This window comes from Bufo gargarizans, chromosome 11 (assembly GCF_014858855.1).
Source record: "Bufo gargarizans isolate SCDJY-AF-19 chromosome 11, ASM1485885v1, whole genome shotgun sequence".
Taxonomy (NCBI): domain Eukaryota; kingdom Metazoa; phylum Chordata; class Amphibia; order Anura; family Bufonidae; genus Bufo; species Bufo gargarizans.
Genome location: NC_058090.1, coordinates 36,134,530 through 36,146,727, shown reverse-complemented (window position 1 = coordinate 36,146,727; position 12,198 = coordinate 36,134,530). Strand labels below are relative to the sequence as shown.

General features: G+C 44.7%; 1 protein-coding gene across 1 annotated transcript; it reads right to left on the bottom strand.

The window, feature by feature from the left end:
* Positions 1-142: 142 nt before the first annotated feature.
* On the bottom strand, positions 143-12,198 carry LGALS3 (galectin 3). The gene is made up of 6 exons (XM_044272079.1): positions 12,060-12,198; positions 5,152-5,172; positions 3,019-3,363; positions 2,144-2,226; positions 876-1,041; positions 143-425 (listed from the first exon to the last, which is right to left on the bottom strand). The coding sequence occupies exons 2-6, from the start codon at positions 5,167-5,169 to the stop codon at positions 270-272; spliced, it is 768 nt and encodes a 255-aa protein (XP_044128014.1). The 5' UTR covers positions 5,170-5,172; positions 12,060-12,198; the 3' UTR covers positions 143-269.

Genomic DNA, 12,198 nt, shown 5'->3' with positions numbered 1-12,198 from the left:
AGCCCCTGGATGAGTGATCTCCAGCAATGGTCTATTCTAGCTTACAGGAGAAATCAATTTAGCCACTAGGTGGCAGCATCCCTCAGCATTCACATGCAGGAAGGTGCATATAGCCGTAAAAAAAAAAAACACCAACATCTGGTTAATTTTTATAAACTTTATTATATATATTTTTTTAAGCTTCTCAATATAAGTTTCTACAGCAGTGCTACATGTGTGCTGATTCACTTGCAAGGGGGGCTCAGCAATTTGACTGGTACTGTATTATATTACACTGTAGTTAAGGAAGTGTCAGTGATGGTGACGTCACCAGCAATGCATATACTCTTAATCCCTGCTAAGTTTTTCAGCCTGTGCTGGTACTGGCAGATGTTCTCGTTGTTCACAGCCACTTTAAAGGCTTCTGGTTCACAGAGAATTTGAAGCTGAGGGGGGAAAAAAAAAAAGTCATTACATATATATAATACGAACCTTAAAGCGCTACTAAAATATCCATCCACCAGAGATGTGACTGATCCCTGAGACCCCCCCCGTGAGAACATATACTTGACCTGCACTCCATCAGATCAGGCAAATGGGATCTTCAGTTTGAGAGCGGTTGGGGTCCCACAGGTCAGACCCCCCACTGCTTGTTGAGTCATCTTGTATCCAGTGAATGTGGGATAACTTGTAGTCACCAGAAATTATGTCACTGCAGTTGTTGTCACAGAGTCAAACCAGATGTTGACCCGGGACCTGTAAAGCCGGTTCTAGGCACAGATCGGGTAAGAGATTACTACTGCAAGTGGGGCTGGGGGGGCTCTAGATAAGGTGCGAACATCCCCTTTGAAGGAAGTAGTCAGCACAGAAATATTACATTTTTTATGCATGTTTACCCTGAATGGTTGTCCCTGCTGAAATGGAAACTTCGGACATTCACGTTCCTCTTTTCCCCATACACCACGAATCATTGAATTGCGCACAAGGACATTAGGCCGTTCATCAAAACGGGGATTGCAGTGGAAAGCAATATCATTTCCTTCTTTATAGTCAATAACAAACCTGGAAAAAAAATACAAGTCGTTAACCTCACTGCAAAGACATCTGATAAATCCAGTGTTTGGGTGGATTCCAATATACTTAAAGCAGGTGTCGCCAGAACAATCACTGTTAGGGCTGTTTCAGACGAGCGTGATCCTCCGTTCTGGACACTGCTCATCTTGCAGGAGCACACGGCTTTAGGGTCAATTCACACGTCCGTAGTGTATTGCGGATCTGCAATACACTCGGCTGGCACCCCCCATAGAACTGCCTATTCTTGTCCGCAATTGCAGACAAGAATAGGACATGTTCTATTGTTTTGGCAGGGCCGCGCTCCGGAAATGCGGACATAGTGTGCTCTCCGCATCCATTCTTGCCCCATTGAGAATGAATGGGTCCGCACCCGTTCCCGATATTGCAGACGTGTGAATGGACCCTTATACTGATTTATAATGCCATGTGCCTCTGCATGACCTTCCTTCTGCAGGATCATACCGACATAAAGCTGTCACTATGATTCTGTAGCAAAAAGGTCATGCAGAGGCACACAGCATTATAAATCAGTATAAGGCCGTGCGCTCCTGCAAGACGAGCAGTGTGTCCAGAACGGAGGATCACACTAACACACACGGAGCGTGATTTCCGGATCGCGCACACTAGTCTAAAACGGCCCTTACAGCAGTCTCAATGTCTTGTAGGGTGAAGTAATGATAGATTTCACTTCATTATCCATTGCTGCATTAAGGAGAACTGCTTATTTGCATATGGATTAAAAGTCCTTCAAGTGCACATAGGGTGGTCCCAAGCCACTCTGTGCACCCTTGCTCCTCCTGCTTCCTCTAATTATTGACCGGTTCAGGTTCTTGTATAGTTGTCCCGTCCTCCAAGTCCAATGCCTGAAAGTGGAAAATCTTCTGCATGAGGGTAAGGGGAGATGTCGGCAGCCCCTTTGCACAGTGGTATGTGGATGGCACTGTATTTTCTTGAGGCTATTTCTGTACATGTGGGGTTCCAGCTATCCCTTTATATGCACCAAACTGCGCAGTTCCAGAGGCTGGTGTCTGTCTGTCTGAAAGTTGAAACTTATGAACTGTGTAGACATTAGACAATATTGCTATTTTACCTCTTGCCATTCGGTACGCCACTGATATTCAACAGCAGTCCTTTTGTGCACCCCAAGGGCAAGGGTATTTCACATGGTACTTTCTACAAGAAAAAGAAAGAGGCATTAAACATGATTCCTCCATCATAACCTAAAAACAGAAAGCATAGCGAGTCAGCTTAGCTGCAGTGCTCAAGGTCAGGCAGCAGCTGCAAAAGCAAATAAAATGTTAAGGTGCGCAAGAAGAGAGATCCCAATGTTATATTACCCCTTTATTAACTTATAAATTCCTTGTGAGGCCACATCTTGAATATGGGATTTAGTTTTGGGCCCCACATGCTATAAGGCAGGCATGCTCAACCTGTGGCCCTCCAGCTGTTGCAAAACTACAACTCCCAGCATGCCCGATCAGCCTACAGCAGGGCATTGTGGGAGTTGTAGTTTTACAACAGCTGGAGAGCCGCAGGTTGAGCATGCCTGCTCTAAGGGATAGAGGAGAGCTAGAGAGGGTTAAGAGACGAGCAGACTAGGAGGCCCTGTTTATAATGAGAGACCAGAACAATAGGGCTTGTTCAGCTTGGGGGGAAAAGAAACTACAGGATTTATTCCTTCTTAGGACTTTAGCAAGGATTATGGGGAATACTTTATATGGGGAAGAAAGGAGATCAGTATATGAAAGGATTCTTTACAGTTACAGCAGTCGCACTATGGAATGCCCTACCCAGGAGGTAGTAAATATCAGCATTTAAAAATTTGCTAAATGTATACCTAATACCAAATGGCACCGATGGTTATAATTACTCTAACAATGTCGTAATATTGTTCCGAGAAAGGCTGAACTTGATGGACCTGTAATAGCTACAGATATAGGCTTTTTTTTTTTTTAAATGACTTACCCTTGGACCAGAAGGTGCTGAGGGTACTGTTTGTCCTGCAGTTGGAGCCCCTGGGTATGACTGCCCTGGCCCTGGGAAACCTGGATATGCTGGGTACTGCTGGCCACCTGCAGGCATTCCTGGGTACTGCTGGGGTTGGCCTGGGAACTGCTGGGGTTGGCCTGGGAACTGCTGGGGTTGGCCTGGGTACTGCTGGGGTTGGCCTGGTCCTGGGAACTGCTGGGCTTGGCCTGGTCCTGGGAATCCTGGGTACTGCTGTCCAGGGTTTTGACCTCCCCAGGGGTTATTCAGGTTGTGTGATTGCTGGGCGTTTGCATTTCCTTGACCAGATAATGCATCATCGAGCTGGTTAAAAAAAGAGAAAAAAAATGCGTAGCATAAGGGTCCATTCACACGTCTGCAATTTAATTTTGTTCCGCATTTTGCGGAACGGAATTGCGGACCCATTCATTTCTATGGGGCAGTACGATGTGCTGCCCGGATCCGGAATTGCAGATCCGCAATTCCGATCCCGAAAAATATAGAACATGTCCTATTCTTGTCCGCAATTGCGGACAAGAATAGGCATTTTCTATTAACGCTGGGTTCACACCTGAGCGTTCTGAAAGGAGCGCTCTGTATGCGCGATTGTACCGCCGTTTGCAATCGCGCATACAGAGACAAGCGAACGCCCATTGTCGCGCGTTCCCGAAAGTCTATGTACGGGAACGCGCGACAAAACGCCCCAAAGAAGCTCAAGAACTTTTTTGAGCGTAGGGCGTTTTTCAGCGCGTTCAAACGCGCTGTAAAACGCTCAAGTGTGAACCAGGGCCATAGGGAAGCATTGGTTTTCATGTGTTGAGCGTTTTACAGCGCGTTTGAAGGCGCTGTAAAACGCTCAGGTGTGAACCCAGTGTAAGTGTCGGCGATGTCCGTGTTTTGCGGATCCCCACACACGGATGTGTGAATGGACCCTTAAACACTCCCCAAGTCCAGGATTCGGCGGAGCACGACTAAATATACTGGCAGCAAAACACTACGTTTTTGCACAATGAACAATCTTGATATAGCACCAACATATTCTGCAGCACTTTACAATCAGAGGGTATATGCACAAGCAAAATAAGACATCACAGTCTAATAAACTTAGTTTATTACAATCTATGAGGAAGTAGGGGTGGAACAAAAACTAAAACTGCTTGTGATATACAATGGTCCAGCCATCTTTTATGGAAAAAAAAAAAGTACCATATGTTTTTTTTACCCTATAAGACACTTTTTTCCACCAGAAGTGGGGAAAAATGGCAGTGCGTCTTAAAGGGTTATTACTAATGAGTGGTTCCATTATGGAACTGCCCATTAGTACAGTAAAACTGGGGAGAGGTGAATACAGCGCTCCAAAGTTGTGGTGGCTGTATTCACCGCACTTCATTGGAAAGTCTGAGTTGAGGTCTGATTAAGGGTCCATTGTAATAATGCCTATCCTTGTCCGCAAACTAGAAGAAAAAATAGGACATGCACTATTTTTATTTTTTTTGCGGGGCTACAGAACGGACATACTGATGCGGACAGCACTTGGTGTGCTGTCCTCATTTTTTGCGGACCCATTGAAATGAATGGGTCTGCATCCTATCAGCAAAAAAAAACGGAACGGACAAGGAAACAAAATACGGTCGTGTGCATGAGGCCTAACACTGAGGTCTGGTAAAAAAATATATTTTCTTATTTTTTGCCACTAAATCCTAGGATTTGTTGGATAAAGTAATCGGGTTCTTAGGAATAATGTAGAAGAGGGCAAATGAAGAACTCAATTTTATGGAATGTGATAGGTCTACTTAAAGAGCATTTGTCAGCATGATCAACCCTATTAAACCAGGCATTCAGTCTGATAGGGATGATCATGCTGATTAAAATGCTACCTTCCTTTTGTCAGTATGTTGAACCACTGCAAAGATATCTCAGATTTTATTTAGAAGCCAATGAGCAAGTTTGAGTACCAAGGGGAAGGCCGGAGGACTTGGAGCACTGCTCTTGTAACGCCCCTGTTCTCTGCACCCTTTTCCCTGGAAAACTAAGTAAATTTCCATGGATATTCCATGCAATAATATGGAAAGCTTCATCCAAAATCTCCCCGTAGAAAGTGTTCACACTTACCGAAAAGCCGTCAGACATTTTCTGAAATAGAAAAAATATAGAAAAAAAAGTAAAAAAAAACATCTAATGTAGTCATGACAAGTTTACAAAGTCAAGAGTCCTCTACAGGCCCTAAATAATAATATGAATTAAAGGGGATGTGTCAAACAACTTTTTACTCTAAAATTTATTTTTATCAAATTACTCTAGCTCCCATTCATCCTTGGATTTTATTTTTCATATGTACCTCATTTGCAGTTTTCTCCTACCCCCCATGCTTAAATCCTACTTCGTGGTTTGTCATGTGACTGCTCATGCCTTAGGGCAGTGAGATGTGTCCTGACATCAGCAGGTCATGTGACACTAACCACACCCCTCGTTCTTATCAATGACGTTTCCAATGTCCTACATTACAAGGCTCCAATGCAGGACGTAACCTACAGCAACTGAAGATCAAAGCAGATTTCCCACGGGGATGTAGTGTAGGCTAATAACTTTAGAAATCGGCGAGCTTTGATAAATAGTGGTATTTGGGGAAAGTGATATAACGGCGATGTCTGTTGGGTGGGATACTTTTCTATTAGCGCCACTACCCCTTTAAGGTTTACCTGCAGGCGCTTCAACATCCTTGTCAATTTAATTATACATATCCAGGTGGAATAACAGAGGAACAACACAACATAGTTGTCGGAACAGATGCCCCTGATTTGGTCTCTCATGGTTACTAACGTCAGGAGAGCCATTAACCAAGGGCTTTAGAGCTAAAGCAAGGGGGGGGGGGGGGGATGTTACTGGAAAAACTGGTTCCCTCCCCTGTGGAGGACTACTGGGAACAGTACATTGTACCATTAAACTTAATGGGGCACATTTACTATAGTGTCTGCACCTGTCTTTAGATATAAAAATGCTGTTTTAGACTGTCTTATTTATTTAAATCTCATTTACTACTAAAAATGTACCTGTTCTGAAGGCTTTTGGGCCTCATTCGCCTGTTTTGATTTTTTAGACTATTTCAGAAGTTTTCCAACTTTTGCTCCTATTTTCTGACCCATTTATGTAGGGGCGCCTTATTTTGAACCTGTTTTAGTTGCAAATACTCAAATTTCTGCTCCAGTGTTGGCGCCACATTTTGCCTACTTTTACGAAGACCTGTTCCTAATTTCAGCTCACTTGCGCCCCATTTTTACGCGCATACTAATTAGATCAGTCTTCGCGAATATGAACCGGTCATACTGAGAAACAACCACCAGAGGTCAGACTAATAGCAATACGCTGAGTCTCATTTATGAAGTGCTTGATAAATATTCATCAAAAGGAAAGACAGGTGAAGCAAATACGCCTGTCTAATTGGAAGCCTAAAAACAGGCGAGCTTGATAAATGTGCCACAGCGGGTGCTGTATGCTGCAAGGGAAATGGACGCTTTCCTTTTGGTGTCCCCCAACAATATCAGCTGATCCATATGAGGGAGAGAAAAACCTAAAAATCAAATCCCCCCTCTCATTGACACACTGGAGGAGATTTATCAGAACTGCTGTAAAGCCAATCTGGCTCAGTTGCCCATAGCAACCAATCAGATTCCACGTTTCATTTTCCAAAGAAGGTCTGAAAAATGAAAGGCAGAATCTGATTGGTTGCCATGGGCAACTGAGCCAGATTTCCTTTACAGCAGTTCTGATAGAGAATACAGGAGATTTATCAGAATTGGTTTAAAGGAAAACTGGCTTAGTTGTCCATAGCAACCAATCATATTCCACTAATGAGGGGCATACTTTATCCTGGGGGCCCTAATGAGGGGCATAATTTATCCTTGGGGCACTAATGAAGGGCATAATTTATCCTGGGGGCACTAATGAGGGGCATCATTTATCCTGGGGGAATTAATGAAGGGCGTAATTATTTAAGCACTACTGAAGGGCATTATGTATACTGGGGGTAATAATGAGGTGCATTATTTATCATGTGGGCACTACTGCGGGGCATTATCTATACTGGGCACTACTGCGGGGGGCATTATCTATACTGCGGGCACTACCAAGGGGCATTATATGTCCCGAGGGCCTTAAGGGGACCATTATTTATACTGGGTACACTAAGGGGGCCATAATTTATACTGGGGCACTACAGAGGCGCACTGTGAGGGGGCATGATATATAATGAGGGCACTATGGGGGCATTATATAAGCTGGGGACAATACGGAGGAACATAATATATACTAAGGGCACTGCAGGGTGTGGGGTTTAAAAAGCCAATTAACTCAGTTTTTTTCCCCGGCTGTGTGAATGTGCCCTCATGGTGTGACTGTTCTTGGATCGGTAGAGTATGTACATCTACGGGGGAGTTTAGAGGGAAAGCTCTCGCCCCCATAAAGTATATGGGAGTATTATTCTTTGTAGACACACAAGTAGAATAAGAGGGGTGTGGCCCTACAGGAATGTGGGCACCGAGATGTGGGTGAGGCGGTTTGGGCATGAATTGGCATTCTTCCAACGCCCATTTACCTCCAGGATGAAATGCGCATGAGTGGGAGGTATAAAGTTCCTTTCAAGTGAACAAGTTTACTTTTCCAGCGTAAATGACCACCAGCTCCACCTTAAACTCATTTCCCCAAGAGATTATATAACTTCTGTAACTAAAAGAAAATTATAATCTGTGTGTATAGATATATATATATATATATATATATATATAAAATCCGCTATACGTCATAGGAGCATGTATACTGTCTCCATAACACGTTAAAGAGGACCAGTCACCTCTCCTGACACGTCTATTTTAGTAACTACTTGCATTGCCCATTTAATACTTTCTGGAGCATCTGTTCTATGATGTGCCATTCCTTTATTATTCCTGCCCTTTCCTAGTTGATGATACACGAGAAGAACGGGATCCGAGGCTAACAATCTATATATCCCTTCTATACTCCTACAAATAACTATTCTGTAGGCGTTATAATGGGTGACATTTCAACAAGGTGACTCATTCTGGTCTACAAAGAACTCAGCCCGAGGGGAAGGAGAGGACCTGGATGTCTCCTCATAACATGGTAGGTAGTAATTCGAGTCGGGTTACACCCATAAACAGGCCTTCAGCAGGAACATGAGCTAGATCCCTCCAGTTCATGGTAAAAGAGGCTTCTGTTTTGTAAAGGGCACCTGATAAACAATGTATCTGTGTGGCTCCTGCTTGTCTGGTTTATAAAACCTATTGCAGTTCATGGGTTAATTGTGGAGGCCCCATTCAGGAAACTCATCTAGTAGCCAAAGTGAGAGTCTCTCTATGGAGGACCCGCGCATCAATGCATTTAGCCATGTTCACAGTTGCGGTCAGACATCCGGCAGTCTGTTCCAGCAAAAATGCCCTTATCGGCTGCATGCAGAGGTATTTCTCTGGGCAAAACTCGACATTTACCCTAAGTTCACACCTGAGCGTTTTACAGCCCGTTCAAACGCGCTGTAAAACGCTCAACACATGAAAACCAATGCTTCCCTATGGGAATGGTTCTCACCTGGGCGTTTTACAGCGCGTATGATCGCGCTGTAAAACGCCCGACGCATAATCAAGTACTTGAGCTTCTTTGGGGCGTTTTGACGCGCGTTTGTGGCCATAGGACACTGCAGTCAATCACACAAACGCGCGTTTACTATTACAAAAAACGCGCGACAAAAACGCGCGTAAAACGCGCTTTTGAGAAACGCTCAGGTGTGAAAGCAGGGTTATGCTGGAAAGCGGCCAAATCGCAGTCGGATCCCATTAGAGTAAATATGGGGGTGAACGGTAAAATCCGGTAAAGCCGGATCTGGCGAGTTCCAGAAGGCCTTTCTCGGCCAGATCCGTTGACCGGAGATGTGAACGAAACCTTACATGGACAGAACATTGATTTGAAAGGGCACCATGTAATACTTAATTTCCCCTGGAGGGGGCACTGCAGGGGAATTGAACACTTACTGCATGGTTCCCCAACACATGGTCCCAGAAGCAAGATACCTTGTGATCAGCTTAATTTCTTGGAACGCTAATTCTTAATATCAGTAACACCCTTATTAATAGAAGCTACCAGTAAAAAAAAAAGTACCTGTCCCTATGCAAATCTATGTGTCTCCATAGTTACCGACTATGAAAAAATCCCTGTGCAGCCTGATCCTACAGTCACGTACTACTCACATTCAAATTCAGATGGAAGCGAAAACGGCATGATCGCAAGATCAGACTACAAAAAAGGGTTTGTTTGTAGTCTGTTACCATGGAGACGCATAGGAGCTATAAGCACAAAACGTTCGTTGAAATTTTGCAAAGTTGCTTCATTTTCTTTTGTTAAAAAAAAATAATAAAATGGGCACAACGGTTACAAAGGTGCACATACTGCTTAAACCCCTCATTACGCGGCCATACAAAAAGAGCTGTAATCTCCAGGCTACTAATAGGGTGGCCGTTTTACATCTAGTCAGTTGTCATTTCCTTCAGGCCCATGGGTTATGTAATGTGGAAACCAAGATTGTCATCAGGAGTCTCCATCCCAGGGAAAGACGGGCGATTCCGTATGATTAGCACATATCTGTGTCTTGGTCTCGGGGAATACAGGACTTAGCCGAAGGGTTTAGGTCAGAGCTGACATTGAGTGCCACACCTCAGCTAAGGCCTAAAGCCGAGAATGCATGTGTCGTGAATGAGGAGAGGAGAAAAGGCCACCGCCTACCCCTCTGGCAAGAGCCTATCTGTAGGGATGAGCGAATTTCCGCTTATGAAATTCGTTCACGCTTCGTTTGGTGAATTGCGCTATGGATTCCGTTACCACGGACCATGACGCAATTCTATGACGGAATGCATAATAGAAGTCTGTGGGCTGCAAAACGAATCGGTCCCAATTCCGTTTTGCAGGGGAGTCCTCGCTAATCTCTACTTATCTCCCTGGAACAAAAAAGGATGGGGCAGATGAAATCCAACATGCCTGATCCTTATCTCCCTGACATCGGCAGTCAAATACCATTGGATGGTCATCCGAACCTTACACAATCTGCAGGTTCGCCCGATGTAGTGTGTATGTCAGGGATGGCCAACCTGTGGCTCTCCAGCTGTTGCTAAACTACAACCCCCAGCATGCCCAGACTGCCTACAGCTACCAGCCTATAGCAGTGCATGGTGGGAGTTGTAGTTTTACCACAGCTGGAGAGCCACAGGTTGGCCATCCCTGCTGTATGTAATGTGCATGCACCACCACAGGAGAAATGAAGCATTACGCAGTACCCAGTCCAAACACTGGCCGCTGAGCTGCAGTAACCCAGTACGACCACTATGCGTTGAATGGCGCTGTGCTTCTGGCACCAATTAAAGTGCTAGCTCTGGAGGCTGCAGGGAACAGCTGATGTCTGGTGGGGGGTGTCGGACCCTCCACTCGTGTGATATGGAGGACCTGTCGTGAGGATAGGTCAGCAATACACGGATCCAGAGAAAAGCCCTTTGGGTAGGCAAGGATCATATATGAATATATTACCCTTCCAAGTGTAAAGCAGGACAAGCAGTAGCATGTACATCTGAACTGCTCATGAGAAGACCTGAACAGTAGAAGAGCTGTTCTCTCATGTTTAGGAACACCCCATTCATACACTAGGCTAGGTTTATTGCTGAGCCGGAGGGGGCGAAGCATGATGTAGGTATTAGCTCGTTTCACTTATTTTTAACCCTTAATTATGCTGCGTCCTCTCGGGCACTGCATTAGGCTTAGTATAATCAGCACAATTAAGAGGATAAGTCTTATACACACAATTATATATATATTCCAATAGGAGGGTAAGATCCCCCCCCAAGTGCCCTTGGAAACTTTCCAGCGGTGTCTGCCTCCCACTGTTTTCAATAGTGAAGCAGCGCTGCAACTTGCGGGTCGATGTTTTGAAGCAGGGATGCTCAACCTGCGACCCTCCAGCTGTTGCAAAACTACAACTCCCAACATGCTGAGACAGAGACAATCTACGGTTATTACCCTATAGCAGGGCATTGTGGGAGATGTAGTTTTACAACAGCTGGAGGGCCTCAGGTTGGGCATCCCTGGTGGCGTTAAGGGACAACATGACTCTTCTTGGTGCGGTGTGTGAAAAGCTGGCGCTTGAAGACGGAGTCAAAATCCGCCCTAAGGGGACCTGCACACAATGGTGCAGATTTGTCTGCAGAAAAGCCACATGAATAAAACGCACATAAATCTGCACTAATTATTGTTTTTTTTGTGTGCTTTTTATGACATTTTTGTATAACAATACCATTCAAGTCTATGGAGGAAACCCCTCTGCATAAGGTGCGGAATCGCACAAAAAACTGTCATGCTGCAGATTTGAAAATCCGCCCGGAAGTAAAAAGCTAAGCGCATATGAGATTTGTCAGATTACGATTAGAGATGAGCGAATTTCATATTTTGATGACTGTTAGTAGATGAATTGCGTTATGGATTCTGTTACCGCGGACCATAACGCAGTTCTATGACGGAATGCCTTTAGAGGCATTCCGTTATTCATTCCGTCATAATAGAAGTCTATGGCCTGCATAACATATCCGTCCCGTTTCCAATATACAGGTGAGTCCTCTCCGGACGGATCCGTTATGCAGCCTGTCATAGAATTGCTTTATGGTCCGTGGTAACGAAATCCATAACGCAATTCTGCTTTTACCAGTAAACGAATCGCAAACGAATTTTATAGGCGGAAATTCTCTCATCTCTAATTACGATGTATTATGCTGTCGTTTTTCTGCACAGAAAAAAGTAAAATAAAACCTGCACGGATACGATGTGTACCCTGGGGTGGTTCCCTTTTCCGTTCTATGATGCCATCTTCCCCCCTTTCCCGATGCCAGTCCAGCAGTGACAGTCAATAAATTTGTCAGTAATGGAAAGCGGCTGCAAGAATAAATGTCAAGCGAAGTTTCAGGACAAGGAATACTTACGGATGGAAGTCAGCAGGAACCACAAGCAGGAGGTCAGGAAAAAAAATCAGCACAGGCTACGCAGCAGCGACTGCACTGTTATAAAGGGGACTTTGAGTGCGGAGAGGAGGGTCGTGCACGCCCAGCAGTGCCACACCTA

Coding starts and splice junctions, on each gene's coding strand:
- LGALS3 (XM_044272079.1), bottom strand. Junction 2,227..3,018: donor CAGCACCTTCTGGTCCAAGG/GTAAGTCATTTA, acceptor TTTTTCTTGTAG/AAAGTACCATGTGAAATACC. Junction 426..875: donor AGCAGGGACAACCATTCAGG/GTAAACATGCAT, acceptor TTCCCCCCTCAG/CTTCAAATTCTCTGTGAACC.